At 37.6% G+C, this 23,841-nt stretch overlaps 1 protein-coding gene across 1 annotated transcript; it reads right to left on the bottom strand.

Annotated features, from left to right (window-relative positions):
* Positions 1-608: 608 nt before the first annotated feature.
* On the bottom strand, positions 609-21,517 carry SFRP4 (secreted frizzled related protein 4). The gene is made up of 6 exons (XM_058179690.1): positions 21,064-21,517; positions 20,490-20,567; positions 20,316-20,381; positions 17,583-17,781; positions 3,895-3,958; positions 609-2,472 (listed from the first exon to the last, which is right to left on the bottom strand). The coding sequence occupies exons 1-6, from the start codon at positions 21,515-21,517 to the stop codon at positions 2,284-2,286; spliced, it is 1,050 nt and encodes a 349-aa protein (XP_058035673.1). The 3' UTR covers positions 609-2,283.
* Positions 21,518-23,841: the final 2,324 nt, after the last annotated feature.

Here is a 23,841-nt window from a genome sequence, read left to right as displayed (position 1 = left end):
TTATCATTCCTTAAGTGTGGTACATTCCACACTTCCAGCCAGTTAAGGTAAAGGTAAAGGTTCCCCTTGCACATACGTGTTAGTCATTGCCAACTCTAGGGGGTGGTGCTCATCTCCGTTTCAAAGCCGAAGAGCCAGTGCTGTCTGAAGAGGTCTCCGTGGTCATGTGGCCAGCATGACTCAAAGCCAAAGGCACACGGAACGCTGTTACCTTCCCACCAAAGGTGGTCCCTATTTTTTCTGCTTGCATTTTTACGTGCTTTCAAAACTGCTAAGTTGGCAGAAGCTGGGACAAATAACGGGAGCTCATCCCATTACACGGCAGCACTAGGGATTCGAACTGCCGAGCTGCCAACCTTTCGATCGACAAGCTCAATGTCCTCGCCCCTGAGCCACCGCATCCCTTCCATCCCTTCCAGCCAATTAGCACCACACATAATAGAACAACATCAAGAATTGTCAGATCAACAAAGATGAAAGGTTGGTTTATCAATAAAAAAGACACATGGTGGCAGTTGTTTATAGTCTTCTTTATGCATTATTTATGGTAAATGTGTTCAATAAAAGACAACAAACAAAAAAACCTGTCCTAAATGTATTCTAACATCGCACAAGATTGCAAGGTAGTTTTGAAAAAGACAGTCTAATCCTATTTTTTCAAATTCTAATGCATATCTATGCCCAGCTAAACAATTCATTCAAATTTATTGTACAGAATTTTCAATGAGGAAAAGTTCATTTCTGAACTTGCCAGCAATCCTATTATGGATTCTTAATTGGCATTCTTCTATGAAGCACATTTATTACACTCTTAATAAAAGCTCAAATATATGCAAGTGAGTCACTTTGAATTTCATCCTTAATGTAGTATCAGAAAAATACAGTAAATATGTAGTTATATTTTGGAAAACTATATGTACAGCAGAAGCCATGGGAAGCAAAGATCCTTCACATATGCCATTCTTCAATTAATATTAAGACTGTGTGATTCTTAGCAACTAAATCATTTGTTCAACAGGCAGAATTGCATTCAAATACTATTACCCCAAATAAGCTGGATGGGAATTAGTATCAGCTTGAGATATAGTACAATGGGTATTCAAAAACATCCTATACTATAGATATTACTGCATGCTTTTCTGCACTGTAGTCAATTGCCCTAATCCAATTTAATTTAGGAGATGGGAATTTGGGAGATGAAAGTATTTCTTCCATTTTTAAAGTTTCATCTTGTTCACTTGAAAAATCCATTCCATACATAAAACAGAATATGCTTGCTAAAAAGTGCTCCCCAGTAAAATGAACGGGACATCCCAAACATGAAAGAGAATCAATATCTACATGTTATTGTTGTGAAACCTGTAGAGGAGGGTAAGTTAAGATAAATTTGATATTATAATGTTTCACCTTTGCTAAATTAATTTCAGAGATGCCTTCACATTTTTATTAAAAAATGTTGAGACATAGTTGTGAATTAGCCTTTATGTTTTTAATTAGCAAAGTTTTTGTTTTAATACTCATTCTTAATAAATCTATAAGTGACAAGTTCAAGTTTTCAGTTTTTTTGTAGATTCTTGAATGAATAGCTTTTTGTAAATGTTAAAGTATAACAATATACTATAACAATGAATACTTATAAACAAAACCAGAGTTGAAGTAAAAAAAAAATAGAGCATGCTTTATACTGGCAGTCCTATATATATACTTAAAAACAAACCCCCTTACATTCAGTATGCCTTATTCCTTTGTAAGTATATTTAGGATAGCAGCATTACATATTTTTGCCACAGAAATCTGCATATAACTCAATGACCCAGTGATGTTGCTTATGCATTTTTGATAATAAAGCCATGGTATTGTATTTTTCCTGTGCAATGAAGGTAGGATGAAGCATGCAAGCAATGCATGGCATCTCATTCCTATACTCTGCAAATTTCAAGATACTAGACAAAGACTCTCTTTTTGCTAGCATTATCATAAAATCCTAGATAAATGCCAAAATAAGATACTGCTTTTCTGCTATGGCAAAACTACTCTTAATACTAGAAGCACATTGGCATATTTAAATCAAAGAGCTACTAACCTATACACTTGTTGATCAGCTATGATTTGCAATGCTAAATGTAGGCTGCATAATCAACTCTCTCAGTTTAGTGCAAAACTGTATGTGCTTTTATTTATTTTACAAAATAAAAATGAAATGTTTAGGTTACGGAGTTCAGCAAATCATATGCCTTTCAGGCCAGCTTGTTGGCTTTGCTCCAGGAAAAAAAAAGGTGGAACTCATATTTTTTTAGAATTAATTTCTTTCTGGCGATTTCTGAGCTTATTAGTCTTCTTGGAACTGGTGAGCACAGGATTGCTTTTCTTTAAGTTTTGTTTTGGTATCCCAATGTGACCAGAGTTTCTGGAATTCAGCTTTCTATTAGAGGCTGCTTGTAGTTTCTGTTCTTGGAGTCTCTGTTCCCATCGCTAGGAAACAATGTAAAATAAGGTTAGCATTCAGAAAACTGGTTGCACTAGAAGCCATTCCTTCATCTACTCATGGATATTCACTATCAGTGAAGCACTGACAATCGCCCTGTTAACTTGTTAGAAAAAAAGTAAATGAATTAAATTCCAAACTATAAAACAAAATAATTTCCACTTTCCTATCCTTATAGAAATGCCTAACTTAGCAGCACTTGGCAGTTGATGCTTTGTAAAATCATGCTTCTATAAGAATAGATGGTCTCCTTGTACACTTCTAGAACCCAGTTCTTGTAGCTGGTTGGACAAAAAGAAAACCAGAGAGTAGAGCCAATCCTGCCAGGTAGGAATGAGCAACTTTTTCTTCTTGGCTGGGGGTGGGACAATGGCCCATTTGTGAAGGATGGTTTACAAGATATCTTTATGCTTTTTTTTCCCCTATGAAAGTACATCAGGCTCCCAGTCAGAGGATAATTTGTTCTACATTCAAGTGTTCTAAATTGCCATGCATATCCATTCTAGTGCACTTTATATTATTCTTTCACTTATCCAGTTTTTCTTTTAAAATAATATTTTATATCAGTAGTTAGATCTAGCGAACACTTCTATATATTTTAAATACTCCATTTGTTCTTTTTATTTGTGAAAATCTTAGCATATGGGCTGGGGTAGGGGTGACAATATGACTTAGGGCTAAAACTCTGTTAAATAACTTTTTCTAAAAACATATTGCTCAATGGGGGTAAAAATGGCTTTTAAATTTGATTCTTCTGCTAATATATATGTAGAGTGGTTTTTGAGACAAATTCCAGAAATATAAATAATTAAATACAAAAAGAAAAGGGAAAAAATCCCCAGAACACTTGGAAAAAGAGTTGGATCAGCCTGCTAAAGAAGTGATCATTTCAATACCTCACCCTGAAATCCTGTGATGCAGAATGATAAACTTTAGTACTGTGTTCATAACAAGAACAGCTGATTTGTATACTAATAGGACTTATGCAAAGATAGAATAGAATAGAATAGAATTTTATTGGCCAAGTGTGATTGGACACACAAGGAATTTGTCTTGGTGCATATGCTCTCAGTGTACATAAAAGAAAAGATACGTTCATCAAGGTACAACATTTACAACACAATTGATGATCAATGCTCCTAGTATGGCTTCTTTTAGACATGTGCTTAACTAACTAAGGCACTAAGCATAACAATAACAATATCCAGTGTTGAAAATGCTTATACATCATTCCAGAATTCTATCTATTTTTCTAATTATGTAATATCACATATGAATTGTTTTTTTTAAATTCTATGATAATTTGTATTTCTTGATTCTTGCCTACTTTGACCCTGGGATATAGGCTAGCATACTTCTTGCTATTGTGCATTCCATCCATTCTACATCTTACAAGAATCTGTTCTTACCTGAAACCTTTTGCTTAATGGATCCTTCCACTTTTCCACTGAGCACTCATCAAGAAGCATCAACCTAAAATAATTGCATAACTAAGAAATCAGAATAGAAATGTATACAATCTCCATCCCATTTTGGTCATGAGATTTCGACATGACCTGAGTTTAACTCATAGAATCATCTGTTACAACATCCTTCCTTTTGAAGACTACTTCAGCTTCAATCACAACAATACACGAGCACACAATAGATTTAAGCTTAATGTGAATCGGTCCAATCTTGATTGCAGAAAATATGACTTCAGTAACAGAGTTGTTAATGCCTGGAATGCACTACCAGACTCTGTAATCTCTTCCAGGGGTGAAATCTAAAAATTTCCCCTACCAGTTCTGTGGGCGGGGTTTAATTGGTGGGCATGGCTTGGTGGTCAGATGACTGGGTGGGCATGGCCAATAACAATAAATAATAAAAATAATAAACAAAGTATAAAAACAATAAGAGGTACCAAAAACCAACTTTCACACTTTACACACACATAACACAACACAGCACAACTAACACACACACAATGTAAAAGCAGCTGCACTTCATACTTCATACAGCCACAAAAAGCTCAAAAACCAACTTTCACACTTTAAACACACACAACACAACTGATATACACACACACACAAAATGCCACATACAGCTTTCTGAAATTTTGTGTGTTTGTGTAGTTAGAGTGAAACATTACAGAAACACACCAAATCTCAGAAAGCTGCAAAAATATTTTATTTTATTTTATTTTATTTTATTATTTTATTTTGGACTTCAATTCCCAGAGTTCCTCAGCCAGCAAAGCCAGCCAGCATTAGTTGATCACTGAGGAAATAGATTAGCTAAGCAATTGATTCTGTCTGGACTAAAAGTGAAACTGCTTTCGGGGTGGGAAAAAAGCCAAGTGTTCATCAGTAATCAGGTAAGTGCCTTAGACTCTCTACTCTTACTTGTAGAAAACATGTTTTCTATAAGTAAGAGTACAAGTAAGGTTCTGCTGATGAGGAATTCAGGTGAGATTGCCAGAGGAGACTTTAAACATTTTTTTAAAAAAGTTTAAAGATCTCAGCTGAGGGGCGGGATCCTCAAAGGCTTTTTTTTACTTTTAAAGGCTGTTTTCAGCTGAAGAAAAACCGGCTTTTAAAAGTAAAAAAGAAAACCCTCTGCTGATGGTGCAGCTCAGCAGAGGCGGGGGATGTGGCCAGGGATTTTTGCTACCGGTCCTCCAAACCAGCAGCCGTCATCGCTACCGGATCGTGCAAGCTGGTCCGAACTGGGAACATTTCACCCCTGGTCTCTTCCCAAAATCCACAAAGCTTTAACCAAAAACTATCTACTATTGACCTCACACCATTCCTAAGAAGTCTGTAAGAGGCATGCATAAGAGCACCAACGTGCCTACCATTCCTGTCCTAATGTTCCCTTTGATTGTATCCAATTTCATATAGTTATTACATACTTATGATTATATTTATGCTTATATATCATATACTTATTACATGATTATGCTTATATATATATACTGTTGTGACAAATAAATAAATAAATAAATAAATAAATAAATAAATAAATAAATAAATAAATAAATAAATAAAAGACTTATTACCATCAGTTTAGATACCTTTAAAATGTACAGGTAGTCCTCCACTCATGAATACAATTGAGCTCCAAATTTATGTTGCTAATTTGTTAAATGAGTTTTTGTCCCATTTTACACTCTTTTTTGCCATAGATATTAAATGAATCACTATAGTTGTTAAGTTAGTAACATGTTTGTTAAATGAATGTGGTTTCCTCATTGACTTTGCTTGTCAAAAGGTCACAAAAGACGATCACATGACCCCAGGACACTTCAACAATCATAAATATGAGTCAGTTGCCATGATTCTGAATTTTGATCATGTGACCAAGGGGATGCTGCAATGATTGTAAGTGTGAAAAATGGTCATAAGCACTTTTTTCAGTGCCATTGTAACTTTGAATTGTCACTATATAAACAGTTGTAAGTCAAGGACTATCTGTACCGGCCAACTTCATAGGGGATAAATTACCATTGGTTGGCTACTTATATTACCTTATATATATAGCTTAATGTGTTTAATATCAGTTTTGGGAAAGAAGAAAAAATGTTTTTGTGCCAAACTTGTAAGATTCCTATATTTAGGATCCCCAATGGTGGTGGGTTTCTACCAGTTCACCACAGTTTGGGCAAACAGGTAAAGGCTCCTCCCACCTGCCTGGACATCATCATGGATGCTCTGCACATGCACAGAAGTCCCAGGCACAAGTGAAGCATGCATGCACGCTCACAGTTCTGAACCAGTAGTGAAGGTAAGTGGACCCACTACTGAGCCATGGCCTATTTGCAATCGGGCCATGCAAGTGGCAGGTCAGCACATATGCACATGCATGTGCAGCTCAACTTGCAGAAGTTGAACTGCACACACATGCACCTGTGCACTGGCCTGGTGCTCACACAAGTTGAGCTGCACATGTGAACATTATAACACCACTTGTATGGCCTGGTTCCCCTCTCCTCATGTGCTCCCCCCCAGGCTGCCAAGCTGCAAAGGTAGGGAACAACTGCCTCATTTGGTGATCATGTACATAACCCAGAAAACTGGGCTAAATGTTTTTTTTCACCTGATTGATCAGGACTTTCTACCTATTTTTATTTTGTATGACCTTTGATTTCAAAGCAAGAAGAGTGAATTGGAGGCAAAACAGAGTGCCTTAATGGTTTATAGCTAAAGAACTGTTCCTTTCTTTTCTTAATTCGTTAACATTAAAGTTAATAGGAGAAAACATTAATCATACCACCTCTTGAGTAGATTCTGTTCTTGTAATGGGAAATGAGAGACCTTTAGAACCTGGTGATCCACGGTTTCAACTGATATGTGCATGGTCCATGCATGTTTTGCTTTTAGTGCCAGATAATCAGCAGTGAGTAAAAAAAGAATGGTAAGAGTTTTTGGGGACTTCCAGTGGTGACGTCATGTTGGTGTGAGCAAGGTAATGCTCATTTAGTTTGCTTAATTTTTTCATGTTTTTTGAGGCCCATAGAACAAGTTGCCTCTCAGAGGGAGTAATGGAATAGAGGGGATACTTCAGAGTTGACAGTGAGAGGTACAATCTCCTGGGAAAACAAGAGGAAACCCACAGATCAGATGCAAAAGAAATCAGCCTTTATGGCCAATCCAGAGACATGATGACTTGACTGTTTGATGGAGTAGGAAGAAAAAAAGAAGTAAAGCAGCTTGAGATATCGGTGAGGAGGGACGAAAAAGAGATTGAATCTGGAAAGACTCTTAGCGAACCTGAGTAAAGGCATTACATCAGCAGCTGCGTGAGACTCAGAGAAGATTGTAAAGCAGCAATTTAGCGTGGGAGCAGAGTTAAAGTAACGAATGATATTGGAAAAACTGATTATGTGGAAGATGTGAAGGAAAATTCTGAAGGGGCATCTTCTGAAAAGTTTTTTTAAAAAAAAACAGCAAGCTTGGACTAAGACTGGGATAAATATGAGGCTTTGAAAGAGAAAATCTGTCAGAGAAATAACAGTGACTAGGTGAAATAAAAGGGAGACATCTTGGATTTAAAGTGACAGTGATCAAATCTGACATTGATAGTGGTGGACTCTTCTGTTGGTGACTGTATGGATTCAGAATTCTAGAAAAGACTAGCTTACATAGATTGAAATGGACTATAGCTATTAACAGTAAATTTAGAAAGAAGATAACTGAACATTGGTTACACATTCTTGATATTTATATCTATATTTATATTTATATATTTATATATATATATCAATATATATATTGATAGCTATTTATATTTATATATAGATATTAATATATTTATATTGATAGCTATTTATATTTATATATAATTATTTACTTATTAATTATTCACTTAATAAACAATAGATATCATTTATGTAATTAACAATAAGTATAATATAATGACTGTTAGATACTGCTAGATATATGTACATATTTGAAGTTAGAGTTGAAATATATCAAAGATAGTAATTTAAGGAATAGAGATATTTAGTAAAAAAATTATTTAAAAACTATTAACCAATCAACAAAATATTTGAGTAAGTGTATTATTAATTGTATTATGAATTGTACTATTGAGTTAAAGCAATTTGAATTTAAAGTAAGTGTTATAGAGGAATTTTAGAGGAATCTTAGAGACATTGACTGGCGAAGCATTAAATGTTAATGATATTGAGAAAGTAGAACTAGGTGGAATGTTAGTTCAATTGCTATTTAGGGAGTGATACTGGGGGTATTATATCATTGAACTGGGACGGAATTTCGCGGAATTAGGAGACAGACTAAAAGAAGAGAAGAGAAAAATAGGGGTGGATATATGGTATTGTGGAAACATTTTTTAAAAAACATCAAAATGAAGAACATGATCATCACAGTTACAAAATTAGGCAGGGGAAAAGCAACCTCGATAACAGATTCCCCCTCAGGACCACATACAGGGGAAAGCATGTTGGGAAGTGAAAAAGCAGGTTCCACTGTCAATCTGCAGAGAATGCAATCAACCTTGATGGCAATACAGGAGACAATGATGAAGATGCAGGAGGTGATGTACGAAAATCATGAAGATATTAAAAATGATATGGGAGAATTGAAAGGAGAGATACATAAATTAGACAATAGAACTGGCACAATAGAACTGGCAAGAAATGATAACAAAAAGTGAACAGAAGATAAGAATGGTAGAGGCTAAAATAGAACAAGTGGTAAAAAACCAAGATATAACAGAATGTAGAATGGTGGCAGCAAATAGAGATTTAGAAGAGGCTATAATAAATTTGGAGATGGAAAAATCAATATTGTATCTTCGATTTCAAAACATAGTGGAAATTAAGGAGGAAGAACTCCCAAAGCTGATGGCAGAACTCCTTGTGGAACCTCTGCAAAAAAATAAATAAAAAATTACATTTGGCATTGGCACAGAAAAAAAAAGAGGGATCGCAGTATACATAAAAGACTGATTAAATTCAAGGAAAATATTTAGCGACAAAGACGGCAGAATTTTGATAACAGAAATAACCATAAACTACAAACAAATCCTTTTATTGACAATTTATGCACCAAACACAAAACAAGAAAATTTTTACAACAAATTACATAGAAAAATAACTGAATTAGACTGTGAAAATATCTGCATAATAGGTGATTTCAATGTGGTGATAGATAATTTTATTTATTTATTTATTTATTTATTTATTTATTTATTTATTTATTTATTTATTTATTTATTTGTCAAACACAACAGTATATATAAGTATAAGCATGAAATAACCATATGAATTGGATACAATCAAAGGGAACATTAGGACAGGAACGGTAGGCATGCTGGTGCTCTTATGCACACCCCTTACAGACCTCTTAGGTATAAAAGTGATTACAGGACTACAAAGAAAAATAAAAACAAAAGATGAAAATTACTGGTTATGTTTTTTGAGATGGTACAAGAATTAAATCTAAGAGATGCATGGGGACAATTAAACACAGGAAAAAACCAATTTATCTTCTTCTCCCACCCCCATAGTTCATGGTTATATATAGCTATTTATTATTTATTTATTTATTTATTTATTATTTAAATTTTTATACCGCCCTTCTCCCGAAGGACTCAGGGCGGTGTACAGCCAAGATTAAAACAATTAAATATACAAAATTAAAATATCAGTTAAAATACATATTCAATAATGGCCGAATTAAAACCATCAAATTGACCCAAACTAAAATACCCCATATAAAATTATTAAAAATTCAAAATTTGGAAATTTAAAACTCAAGCCAGTCCCGCTTGGATAAACAAATAAGTTTTCAATTCACGGCGAAAGGTCCGAAGGTCAGGTAGTTGGCGCAAACCGGGGGGAAGTTCGTTCCAGAGGGTAGGTGCTCCAACAGAGAAGGCCCTTCCCCTGGGGGCTGCCAGCCGACATTGCTTGGCGGATGGCACCCTGAGAAGACCCTCTCTGTGTGAGCGTACGGGTCGGTGGGAGGCATAAGGTAACAGCAGGTGGTCCCGTAAGTACCCGGGCCCTAAGCCATAGAGCGCTTTAAAGGTGGTAACCAAGACCTTGAAGCACACCCGAAAGACCACAGGTAGCCAGTGCAGACTGCGCAGGAGTGGTGTTACCTGGGAGCAATGTGAAGCTCCCTCAATCACCCGCGCAGCTGCATTCTGGACTAACTGGAGGCTCTGAGTGCACTTCAGGAGTAGCCCCATGTAGAGAGCATTGCAATAATCCAGACGAGAAGTGACGAGAGCATGAGTGACCGTGCATAAGGCATCCCGGTCCAGAAAGGGGCGTAACTGGCGAACCAGGCGAACCTGGCAAAAGGCTCTCCTGGAGATGGCCGCCAGGTGGTCCTCAAACAACAGCTGTCCATCCAGGAGAACGCCCAAGTTGCGTACCCTTTCTGTTGGGGCCAGTGACTCGCCCCCAACAGTCAGCCGCGGTTGCAGCTGACTGTACCGGGGTGCAGGCATCCACAGCCACTCCGTCTTGGATGGATTGAGTCTGAGTCTGTTTCTCCCCATCCAGACCCATATGGCCTCCAGGCAACGGGACAACACTTCGACAGCTTCGTTGGGGTGGCCCGGGGTGGAAAAGTACAGCCGATAACTCACCCCGAAGCCACCGATGACCTCGCACAACGGCTTCATATAGATGTTGAACAGGAGAGGCGAGAGAATCGACCCCTGAGGCACCCCACAAGTAAGGCGCCTTGCAGTCGATCTCTGCCCTCCTGTCAACACCGTCTGCAACCGGTCGGAGAGATAGGAGGAGAACCACCGGTAAACGGTGCCTCCCACTCCCAAACTCCCCAACCGGTGCAGCAGGGTACCATGGTCGATGGTATCGAAAACCGATGAGAGATCTAACAGGACCAGGGCAGAGGAACAACCCCTATCCCTGGCCCTCCAGAGGTCATCCACCAATGCGACCAAAGCTGTCTCCGTGCTATACCCGGACCAGAAGCTGGACTGGAACGGGTCTAGATAGACAGCTTCATCCAGGTACTGGGGAAGCTGCCACGCCACCACACTCTCTACAACCTTCACCACAAAGCGAAGGTTGGAGACTGGACGGTAATTACCCAAAATAGCTGGGTCCAGGGAAGGCTTCTTGAGGAGGGGTCTCACCACCGCCTCTTTCAAGGCGGCGGGAAAGACCCCTTCCAACAAAGAAGCATTTATAATTCCCCGGAGCCAGCCTCGTGTCACCTCCTGAGTGGCCAGCACCAGCCAGGAGGGACACGGGTCCAGTAAACATGTATTGGCATGTAACACCCCCCCCAGTAGCCTGTCCACGTCCTCAGGAGCCACAGAATCAAACTCATCCCAAACAACATAAACAAGACGCATCTCAGTCATCTCACCCGGATCATCACAATCTTGGTCCAAACTATCCCGAAGCTGAGCGATTTTATCGTATAGATAACCACTAAACTCCTCGGCACGTCCCTGCAAGGGGTCATCCCGCCCCCCCGGTGTAGGAGGGAGCGGGTCACCCGAAACAGGGCGGCCGGACAGTTATCTGCCGACGCAATGAGGGTGGAAACGTAGGAATGCTTTGCCACCCTCAGTGCCACTAGGTAGGTTTTCGAAAAAGACCTAACTAGTGTCCAATCAGCCTCGGAATGGCTGGACCTCCAGGTACTCTCCAGGCATCTTCTCCGGCGTTTCATCTCTCTCGCTCCTCAGAGAACCAAGGAGCCAATTGAGATCTAGCTATTGCTTGGATGAACCCAGAATTGATCAATAATTTAGAAGAGATTGAGATATCGCCAAATATTTGGGCAGACCACAGCCCCTTAACAATAAAATGGAAAGGTCGGGGGGGGGAGAAGATAAAGATAACAGCAACAGAGTTGGAAGGGACCTTGGAGGTCATCTAGATTTGGTTTTGTAAATTGAATTGTAAAAGAAAAATCCTACATACAAATAATGGAAAAGGAATTGAATACATTCTTTAAGGAGAATAGGAAAGAACATACAACACTACAGAACCTATGGGACACCACTAAGACATATATGAGGGGAATAACAATAGCTTATGCAGCAAGAAGAAACAAAGAGAAAAGGGAACAACTAATATCACTATTGGACAAACTAAAAAAATTGGAAATAGACCTGCATAAGGTGCCTCAGACTGATAGAACTAAAAAAGAAAGAGATTTAATGCAACATAAAATTAATCTAAGACAACAGGAAGCAATGATATGGAATGTTAAAATGGCAAAACAAAATTATTTCAAAACAGCAAATAAACCTGGAAGATGGCTGGCCCATAAATTGAAAATGAAAAAACGAAACAGTTCGTACAACACCTACAAGATGAACATGGGAATCTGCAATACAAGATTGATGGGGGGAAAACATTATTCAAAATTACTTTCAAGCGTTATATCATCAAGATCACGTGAAGTATTAGTGCCACTTTATAATGCCTTGGTAAGGCCACACTTGGAGTACTGCATTCAGTTTTGGTCGCCACGATGTAAAAAAGATGCTGAGACTCTAGAAAGAGTGGAGAGAATAGCAACAAAGATGATTAGGGGACTGGAGGTTAAAACATATGAAGAACGATTGCAGGAACTGGGTATGTCTAGTTTAATGAAAAGAAGGACTAGGGGAGACATGATAACAGTGTTTCAATATCTCAGGGGCTGCCACAGAGAAGTGGGAGTCAGGCTGTTCTCCAAAGCACCTGAAGGTAGAACAAGAAGCAATGGGTGGAAACTGATCAAGGAAAGAAGCAACTTAGAACTAAGGAGAAATTTCCTGACAGTTAGAACAATTAATAAGTGGAACGACTTGCCTGCAGAAGTTGTGAATGCTCCAACACTGGAAATTTTTAAGAAAATGTTGGATAACCATCTGTCTGAGATGATGTAGGGTTTCCTGCCTTGGCAGGGGGTTGGACTAGAAGGCCTCCAAGGTCCCTTCCAACTCTGTTGTTATTATTATTATCAAGAAAGTATTGCAGAAGAAAATATTATAAAGTACTTACAAGAGAGAAATTTGCCAAATATATCAGAGGAAGCTAAAGAAATGTTGAATGAAAAAATTACCCTAACAGAGATAGTTAAGGAGGCGATTAAGAAACAAAAAAATAATAAAACACCTGGGCCTGATGGAATTCCTGCGGAAATATATAAAAAGTTTCAAGAACCATTAGAGGAAATTATGTTAGAAATTTACAACGATGTATTAGAGCGAACTACAATGTCAAACTGATGGACGGAGGCAATTATAATATTAATCCCAAAAGAAAATACAGACAATCCATTTATCCAAAACTACAGGGCAATGTTGCTGCTAAATGCCAACTATAGAATCCTGGAGACAATAATAGCAGAAAGACTCAAAAAGATATTAAATAATATTATTCATTTGGACCAAAATGGGTTTTTACCCAAACAACAAATAAGAAACAATGCAAGAATTATAAGGAACATATTAAAGTATTATGATCCCATCCTGAAAAACAATTAGTGTTAATATTGGTAGATGCACAGAAGGCCTTCAATAATCTAAATTGGTAGTTCCTAATCACACAATTAATTACTATGAAATTTGGACAAAAAATTATCACAATGATTAAGGCAATATATTCAAATCAAACAGCGAAAATAATGGTTTATAGAGATCTAACAGAGAAAGTCACCATAAATAAAGGGGTTAGGCAAGGATGTCCACTATCCCCCCTCTTATTTATTCTCTCGCTAGAAGTTTTACGGATACAGGTTAAGGATAATCAGGAAATAAAAGGGCTAAAAATTAAAAAAGAAGAGTATAAAACACAGGCATTTGCAGACGGCATGGTTTTTATAATAGAGGACCCTCTTGAAATGGGAGAATTATTAATACAGAAAATAGAGAAAATTGGTAACCAGTTGGTTACTGGTTTAAAAATAAATAAAAACAAAATGAAGATAATAACCAAAAATCTTACACAAGGCCAAAATAAAAAATTAAAGAAGAAACTGGAAATTCAAGTAATGAAAAAAGTAAAATATTTAGGCATTTGGTTAATAGCAAGAACTTCCTCCATAAAAGAAGATAATTATTTAAAATTATTACAACAAATTCAAAAGGATTTAGAGACTTGAAATTACAAATACCTTTGATTGGAAGAATTGTGACCATAAAAATCAACATTTTACCAAAAATTTCATATTTATTCCAAATGGTACCCATAAAATTAGGATTATTTTTTTTTGAAAAATTGAATAAAATAACTTTGAAATTTATCTGGCTGGGGAAAAAAACCTAGAATTAAATTAAAACTCTTACAAGATTCTAGAACTAAAAGAGGCTTTGGTCTTCCCGACTGGGAACTTTATTATCGGGCAGTAGCAGTATCATGGCTCAAAGAGTGGATAAATTTAACAAATAGAAAAATATTAACGATCAAGTATTAACAGTAATCAATATTAATGATGATATACATAGGGGCTGGCATACCTTTATTTGGGAGGGGAAGAAAAAAGCCCACAAATATTTCCAGAGACACCATGTGAGAGAGGCCCTATTAGAGATTTGGATGAAAATTAAAATAATTTTTTATACAAAAATCCCCAGATGGATATCAACTATGGAAACATTGGTCTATCCTAATTTAATTGATTTAAATAAAACAGTAACTTATAAAGAGCTGTTAGATGAGCAAGGGAAATTCAGATCAAATCAGGAATTGATAACACAATTAAAATAGACTGGTGGCCTTACCTACAGATTCTAACAAGTTACAAAAAAAGATTCAGAACAATACGGGTTTCAAAATGAACAACAAGAAATGGATAAAATATTAACAGGGACTAATGAAAAAATAATCACCAAAATTTATAACTCAAAATGGAGCAGGAATCTGTGAAAGAAACAATGATAATTTGGGCAAAAAAAATTGGGTATAATATAGAATTAGAGCATTGGAAAAAAGTATGGGGAACAAATTATAAAATGATGATGTCAGCTGCTTACAAGGAGAACATTTATAAAATGTTTTATAGATGGCATTTACCCCAGTTAGATTGGCCAAGGTGTTTCCTAATAGCCCACCAAACTGCTGGAAATGTAACCACCAGCAAGGGACATAATACCACATGTGGTGGATATGTCCCAAAGCAAGAGACAACTAGTTAAAAATGAAAAAGTGGTTGGTGGAAATTATTGAACTAAAAATTGATATGAAACCAGAGTTATTTCTTTTGGGGATTATAAAAGGAAAGATGAGTAAAGAAATTCGATATCTCATGCTCCATATAATCACCGCTGCCAGAATCTTATTTGCCCAAAATTGAAAACAAAAACATGTTCCATCAACACATAATGATTATAAAAAAGGTGCTACAATGTGCAGAATTAGATAAATTAACGATGGAATTAAAGGACAGAGAGGAAACAATATATTATGAGAGATGGAGGAGGTGATATAATTGGTTGGAAAAGAAGTCTAAAATTAATGTATAGTTAATGTTAAGAGAAGATAATATAACAAAAATATATATATTTAATGTGTAGTAGATAGATATATAGCGTATATATTATATAAATAAGTACTTTAGTAATAAGAATGTGTATGTACACAATTTGTCAAAGGATGTTGAAATTGTGAGAAATTCCAATAACAGAAAGCTGAAAAAGTGTAATTATGTTTTTAAAGGTGAAAAATGTTGAATAATTTTTTTTTTAAAAAAAGAGTTTTAATCAATGTAAGAATAAAAGACCTTCAGAACATCACTCTCACCATCCTTGGGTTACTTTCTCTATAATGACTGGAGAAATCTATAATTTTTTAAGACTTTGGATACTGTCACTGGGACTTACACTTTTAATTTCTCTTTAGCAATGTTCTCACCATAAATATAGTATGGTGAAATAAAAAAGAATAATTATATACTGCATTGTTCAAAGATAGTAGCCTTTCTTCCAAAACAATTTACAAAAAGGAATTCATGAAAGCAATAATCATGAAAAACATCAATATATGCAGTTTTATATTGTACTAAATTTTTAGTAATAATAATATAGAGAATATACAGTATAGATCTATGATATATAGAATTATTTAAAATGCGTTAGTTTGCTTCAGGGATGGTTACTGTCTATCGGAAATTGATTCCATAAATCATTTAGAGTGCATTGATTAGTTTATCAGGTACCTATTGGGATCCAAAAACTGAGACTGGATTAGATTCTAGTCCAAAGTTATTAAATAGTATTATTTGGATATTTATGTTACTTTTGACCCAGCAGACATTTGGTTTGGTACAAATCTCCTCACAGCCATGAAAGGTCAGTGTTTTATAACATATTCCATCAGCATTGTTTTGCCACAAGCAAATTCTTTCTTTTTGTTCTAAGTTGTTTGGAGTTGCTGAAGTATTGTTTATTTAACAAGTGAAACACAGTCCTTAATCTATCAAGGAATGCTTTTAAACTTTCTCACCCTATTGTACCCAAAATGTATTAAGAGTATAAATTACACCCAGCATATCCAATTAGGGAACATAGTTGGAGAATGCAAGCTTGGGAAAGACCAATGGGCTTGTATATATCCTATTCAATTGACTCATGATTGGATAACTCAACCTTAATCTATATGTGCATGCTGATTTGCTTGTACGATTCTTGAAAATATTTTTTTAAAAGGTTTCTATCTTACAACACAAGAAACATGCAACCTAAATCCTGCTCCAATGGCCCTGGTTCAATTTAAGGTTTCCACATCCTTTAATCCAAGACCAAGACCCACAATGTAATCACAAAAGGAGAAATTGTGATAGAAACAAGAATGTGGTATTTCTTTCAGCACTTTTCCAAGTAAGTGACCGTTACTTTTGACATTTTTAAAAGCCACTGTAACTCAATCTCTGTTTATATATGGCTGAGTTCAATGGGAAACGCAATGTTTTGTTTTTACTGTCTTTTTCAAATCTTTTGACAAAACACATAAAATTAAAACCTCAAAGAGCTTTGGAAACATCACTGGCAAGTTTGTTTCATGAAATGTATAACTCTTTCTAATCCATTTCCATTCCTGAGCTTAATTTTGGAAACATTCACCCTTTTGTATTGATATTCTAAAATATCTCAAGATTAACCAACATTGTGCTTATTACTTTACCCACCCCTCTCCCATTTTCCCACTTTCTCACTTCTTTCAAAATCAAAACTCAGAAGTTTAACCTTTTCTTAATTTTTCAAAATACATCTTTTCTATTCTTTGTTACCATCATCTTTCTTAAGCATTAATGCACTCAAACCTATGGATGTGGTATTTGGATCACAATGCCTCATATTAGATACTGACATGCTCAGACTGCTGCTCAGGGCTTATGATAAGATCAGTGCAGCTTTATAACTGATTCAAAATGATCTTCTGAACACTATAGCTAAAAAATGTTTTGAATCTAGGTCTCAACAAGTCCAGTTCTGTTTCTTCTACAATATGTAGGTTTTCTGATGGATATACGTCTTGTCTTCAAAGTTTTATGCATTCATTTTGCTGAAAATCTCAAACAAGTAATGAGTATAGTTTGCTGTGTGTCATCAATAGAAAATATTGGTGCTATACATCTTAATATGATTTCCTTGTTGTTTTATCATCACTTACCTGGTGTGCCATTCATAGCACATAATGAGTACAACTTGATTTGGAAGAAGAGGTGGACACTGGCAAGAAGAATTAGTATACAGAGGAATTAGAGCACGAGGAACTGGAGTCAAAGATTTCAACACATTTTTCACATCAACCATTGTGGTTATTTCATTGCAACTTCTTCTCTCCACACTCTTTATTTTAGCATGAATAACTGCAAGAAGCAAAATAATGCAAAATACTTACAGAATAACATTTTGAAACCTGCATCTAAGAAACATATACAAAATTTCTCTACCCATTCTCTTTACAAATATGTTCTGCTGATCTCTAATGCTTGTTATATAGCTGTGATGGCGAACCTATGGCACGCATGCCCAAAGTGGCACGTGGAACCATGTTGCCTGGCACACACGGCATCACTCGTTCGTCTTCTGGGTTTCTGGTGCGCATGCGATGATCAGCTGGCCTTTTTGCACGCAGCAGTGCCAGAAACTGGAAGAGCTGGTCTTCCATTTTCCTGCATGAGCATGTGCACTGGCCAGCTGATTGTTGCGTGTGCATGTGCACCAAAAACCCAGAAGAGTAGCTGGCTGGCACACATGTGCGCATGGAAACTGGAAATTCATTTTCAAGCAAGCGAATGCGTCCTGGGCTCTTCCGAGTTGCGGCTTAGACGAGTTTGCGCTCATGCGCTCTCTTTTCAGCACTTGGTGCCAAAAAGGTTCACCATCATTGTTATATAGTTATGATTGTGTTGTGAGCCCACCAGAATGGCCTCTTTTTTTCTTTTTTCTATTATATTCAGGCAGGCAGGAAAAACCATTAAAATACAATTCATCTCATCTGTATTAAACAAAATTAATCTTTATGTGAAACTGTTGCTTAGTTTAATGAAGGATAAGTATTTTTGAAAACAAATGAGATTTCCAGAACCAACATATAGGAGCTGTTTTTCTAGTCATAAAAAAGTATAACATGTAATATAATTGAGCAAAGGCTCCAACTGAAAGTTGTTATAAATAACACAAACATTTCCTTAGACCTACTAATATTTATAAAATAAGTATTTGAGTTTGTTTCCTTACTAAAACTTCCTTATAAGCCAAACTATTTGCCAGACAGTTGTTAGCACTGGCAAAAATTGGGAATTTTTAAAAGCTGTTTGAGGACCACATGCAAGACAGTGGTGATCAGTTTTAAAAAATACTTCAACATTTTTACTCTGGAATATCTGTCCCAACTGATGTTGTGGCAACTGTTGATGCCATTGCCTAAAACACAGGAAAGTGATCATTTGCAAAACAGGGCTTTCTCAGACTTCAGCTATATGGAATGACCTCAATTGGGAAATGCATCAAGTCTACACTTTTGGCTCTTTGAGAAGAACAACTGACATAAAATTAACTAGCTGCTTGGTAATCGGGCTCTTCCTTCATGAAGAGCTGAGAGTCATTGAAATTGACACATAGAGGGAATCTGGGAAATAAGCAACAATTCCAGTTCAGCCTACCTCCTTGTTTTCTTGACACAGTGATAAGGAAAACTAGAGACCTTACATTAAAGATAACTAGATAATCTATGAAAAGTTTTTACCAAAACAGATCAAAAGAATGACCATAGTGCAAAAAAGCAATGGGAATGGGAATAACTTCTGACTTCCTGCCAGCTTTCCCACTGAGTTTCCTTGTAGGACCTGTACAGGGAGCATTGGAAATGATAATCACATGACCATGGATGAACTGAAGCAGCTACAACTTTGCAAAATTTTGGTCCCATGGGAGTTTATGAGTCCCAGATTTTGGAGACATTCTGTATATGTCTATTTAGTGTATACTGATTTAAAAATGGTTTTCCTAACGATGCACTGTTTCACCCAATTGAAGGTTATAAGCAATTAGAAGGCTATAGAAAGATTTCATTAAATAGTATAAAAGCACATAAGATCAAATACACTTTCTCTTCTTTTTTAAATAAAGTGGTAGATCTCTGCTTTGATGTATCTTAATATAAGCTTATTGGTGTCAAAGCAGTGGGTGAGGGAGGGAAGATGACAGACATATAAGAACCCAAGATATATATTGAAGAGAAATGGTTGCATTTTTATTTTTTTGGGGCTGGCTAAAGATCAGTAGAAAAGAAGTGTATCTCTTTTCTATCTTCTCAGAATGCACTTCTGGATAAAGGAACAGCAGTCAATTGACCTTAGATCTGAAATAATGTATAACAAGACATTGCAGATGTTACACAACTGGAAGCAACAAGGGAAAATGTCAGCTTAAAGAGAGAAAATACTATTATGACTGGCTGTTCCTCCCAAAGAAATCTGAAGTCCTCCCTCCCTCTCTGTATGAAATTCAGATGACAATATATTTTTTCTCACTTCCAACCACATTATTATATGTTTCCATCTAAAAAAAACAATTTAAAAATATCTTCCCTCTCAAAAACCCATTGATCAAAGATGAACTATCTTAAATATATAAAAGATAAAAGAAATTCCAAATTTAAGGAAAACCAAAACAAAATATAAAACCAAGGCAACACAATTTTATTTTGTGGTTGTTGTTTTTTACTCTCAGACTCTCTGGCTGAATAATTAACGAGTCCGATTTCACCGCGCTGAAAATCCCAGAACTTTCCTTCTCTCTAGGAAGGGGAGGAAGAAAGGAAATCGGGATCATAAGATTTTGCCTGTCTGTAATCATCATCATCGTCATCATCATCATCAGTTGTGGTCTTTCTTACCATAGCTGTAGTTTTTGTTCAGGTAAATAGCCAGCGTGGGTTTTATTTTCTTGCATTTGCAGCGATCTAGAAATTTTATTAGAAGCAGAAGAAAAGAAAGGTAAATTCCCATTGCTGCCAACTTCCGAGCAGAAGTGAGCCCCACCGAAATAAGGAGAGAGAAAAGTGACTTACTGGACACCTTGCACTCTGGGAGCATCGGCTTCTCGTGGAGCATCACGTCTTCCGAAAAGTCAATCCACTTCACCTCCTCTTAACGAGAAAAAAGGCACCCCAAAGGGGCAATGAGAGGTTGAAAGGGGAAGAAGAGGCAGGAGGGAGCAGGGAAAGCTTTCCTCGCATCTCTCAAGAGACTTTACAGCTTCCGTCCGACTCCAAAGCCCATCCTCTTGCGTTCACACATACCCTAACCCCACACAAGGTCACACATATCCTAACCCCACAAGGTGAGAGAGCTGACAAGCTGGCCAGCCCCGCTCTTACCACTTTCGGAACAGGCCGGCTCCGAAGCGGGTCGTTTTTCTCTCCCAACTGCCCTGGTGAAAGTGAGCCTGAAATCTGACCTGGTCTACGATGACCATCTAGAAAGCGGCAGTCCCCGCTCCCGATACCCCTTATCCCACCCACAGCAGTACCATTCCCCTGCTATATACTGCCAACCAAACCAACCAAAAGAGCTTCTCTTGGGAAGCAGGATTATAGGGTTGACCTGGGACCGCTTGGAGTTTAACCTGCCTCTTCGCCTCACCTGCCGGGAGATCCGTAACGATGGCCTCTGGGGCTATGCACACGCCCCGATCATAGACAGGCAATTCCTCGCAGGATAAGCCCTCGGGCCAGCTGTGGTTGTATCTCTTCATCAGGGGCTCACAGCCGTCGCGGGCTCGCTGGCACAGAGACTTGCAGGGCTTGATGGGGTCGTGGAGAAATTCCACGGTGCAAATGGGGGCGAACATAGCGCATAGAAAGAAGCTAAGCACCGGGCTGCAGCCGAAGTCTACCAGCTCCTGGTACTGCTCGATGGCGAGGACTGCGTTCTCCTGGGTGCTGTGGTGCAAGTGATTAGGCATCCGCGTCATGTTCCAGGGCATATAGCGGCACATCTGGATGCGCACCGGCTCGCAGGGGGAACCAGGCAGCAGAGCCGCAACCGTCCGGCAAAGCCAGGGCAAGAGCCAGGCCAGGAGGACTAGCAGGACCATCCTCTCGACAGAGTGGTCGCCGCCTCACCGCTTGCCTGCACCTTAGTGCTTGGCGGTGGACAGACAGCTGGGAGGGAGACCCGTCAAGGAAGTGCCTGCTCTCCTCCAAAGGGTGCGAAGCTGGGTCTCGAGGCTCGGTCAAGAGGCAACCATAGACAGTTGAGGGACTGGCGACACTATTTATAACCGATTGTGCCAGTGACGTGTGAACTGGCTTGTTTGCCGGCCCGGTCATTACTGGAAGGGAGGGGGGGATCTTGTGCGCGGGCTGAACATATTCCGAAGCAAGCCCCGAATGAACCTAATTTCCACTTGATGCTCTCTCCCTCTCTCCAATTATCCAAGTACATTGAAAAGAAGCAATGTAATTGTGTAGAAGAGGTGTGTGTGTGTGAGTTGGAGGCGGGAGTTTATTTAAATGCTACAGGTACAGAATACTGTAGTTTTTTGGATAGGAGAAGCCAGGAGCATTAATCTGAGAAGCTTTCCCTTCTCCAGAGAAGAAAGATTATTTTCAACAGAAATAAGTAAATTCCTCATCTGGGATTAGAAAAGAAGGAAATAGTCAAAAACAGCTTTAGCAAATATTTGTTTAACTTTTGAAACTAAGCCTTCTCCATTAATTAAACCCATTAAAATAAAATTCTTAAAGATAGTTTAAAAATCCAGCATAGAAACAACCCCTTTTCCCACCCCATTACTTTAGCAAACTCTTGACTGTACTAATCAGTAAATAAGATGTCCAGAAAATGTGGAGCCTTCTTTAAAAGATGAACTATCAGTTATATGCCCTCCCTTGCTATGTTCTTCCACTTATTTGTAAAACAAATGTTTGTAGTACCAATTCTTAGCACTTGCATAAGTTCTGATAACAATGTTATATGTTCAGTCTAACACTCTGTCTTTAATTCAGAATGTTTAAAACTTAAACAGAATAGTATCACAACAACTAGCCAGAGATAGAATAATTAATTTGTGGCATTACGTTCTACCTGTTACTCTGGATGACTTTGTGTTTTATATAAAGATAAAATAATATCTTTCAAGATGGTATCTTTCAAATTGTGTATCTTGGTAACTTTGCATCATGAGTTTGGAGTTGTTTAATAATAATAATAATAATAATATTTTAATTTGTATACCGCCCTTCTCCCGAAGGACTCAGGGCGGTGAACAGGCAAGTAAAATACAAAACAGAAATATACACCATAATTAAAACAACCCTTAAAAAACTGATTCAAATATGCCCGAAATTTAAAATAACACTACACCCCATACAAATTACAACAATTTAAAACCCACAATTAAAATTTAAAAATTTAAGAATCAGGCCAGTCCAGCCATATGAAATAAATAGGTTTTAAGTTCGCGGCAAAAGGTCCTAAGGTCAGGTAATTGTCGAAGCCCGAGGGGAAGCTCGTTCCACAGGGTAGGAGCCCCCACAGAGAAGGCCCTCCCCCTGGGGGCCGCCAGTCAACATTGTTTGGCTGACAGCACCCTGAGGAGTCCCTCTCTGTGGGAACGCACCGGACGCTGGGAGATAGAGGCTGGCAGTAGGCGGTCCCATAAGTAGCCCGGTCCTAAGCCATGGAGCGCTTTAAAGGTGGTAACCAATACCTTGAAGCGCACCCGGAAAACAACAGGTAGCCAGTGCAGTCTGCGCAGGATAGGTGTTACGTGGGAGCTCCGAACCACTCCCTCAATAACCCGTGCAGCCGCGTTCTGGACTAGCTGAAATCTCCGGGTGTTCTTCAAGGGGAGCCCCATGTAGAGAGCATTGCAGTTTGGTGGACGAGAACTGCAATATTTTGCTGTTGCATTGCAGCCCTGAACTCCCTTGAAGGTCTCCAAAGATTAATTATACCTGATTGCTATACCTTATTTATCTTCCAAGTCAAACAAAGTTGATCAAATAAAAAAAAGCCCAAGTATAGGTTCTATTATCGCAACTGTGATACTGATATAGTGGTGTGCTGATATCCCTATCCCTCTAGGTATTTACTGAACAAAAGCCATGTTAAGAATTGCTAAGTTCTCATATTTCTCTTTTATTAAGAACCTAAGAATTTGTATCCTATGACTATCATTAAATGTTGTAAGTATTGTACCTTGATAAAGGTATTTTTTATGTACACTGAGCGCATATGCACCAAGACAAATTCATTGTGTGTCCAATCACACTTGGCCAATAAAAAATTCTATTCTATTCTATTCTATTCTATTCTATTCTATTCTATTCTATTCTATTCTATTCTATTCTATTCTATTCTATTCTATTCTATTCTATTCTATTATGAACTGTCCTATACCAGACCAAAATCAAA

The sequence above is a fragment of the Ahaetulla prasina genome, chromosome 4 (assembly GCF_028640845.1).
Source record: "Ahaetulla prasina isolate Xishuangbanna chromosome 4, ASM2864084v1, whole genome shotgun sequence".
Classification (NCBI taxonomy): domain Eukaryota; kingdom Metazoa; phylum Chordata; class Lepidosauria; order Squamata; family Colubridae; genus Ahaetulla; species Ahaetulla prasina.
Note: the sequence above shows the minus strand (reverse complement) of the source record. Positions and strands in the feature narration are given on the sequence as shown.

Excerpts from the sequence above, each read along its gene's own strand:
- SFRP4 (XM_058179690.1), bottom strand. The coding sequence starts at position 21,517 with ATGGTCCTGCTAGTCCTCCTGGCCTGGCTCTTGCCCTGGCTTTGCCGG. Across the intron at positions 20,382-20,489 it reads CCCAGAGTGCAAGGTGTCCA|ATCGCTGCAAATGCAAGAAA; the intron begins GTAAGTCACTTT and ends TAAAATTTCTAG. Across the intron at positions 2,473-3,894 it reads CATTAAGCAAAAGGTTTCAG|CGATGGGAACAGAGACTCCA; the intron begins GTAAGAACAGAT and ends ATTGTTTCCTAG.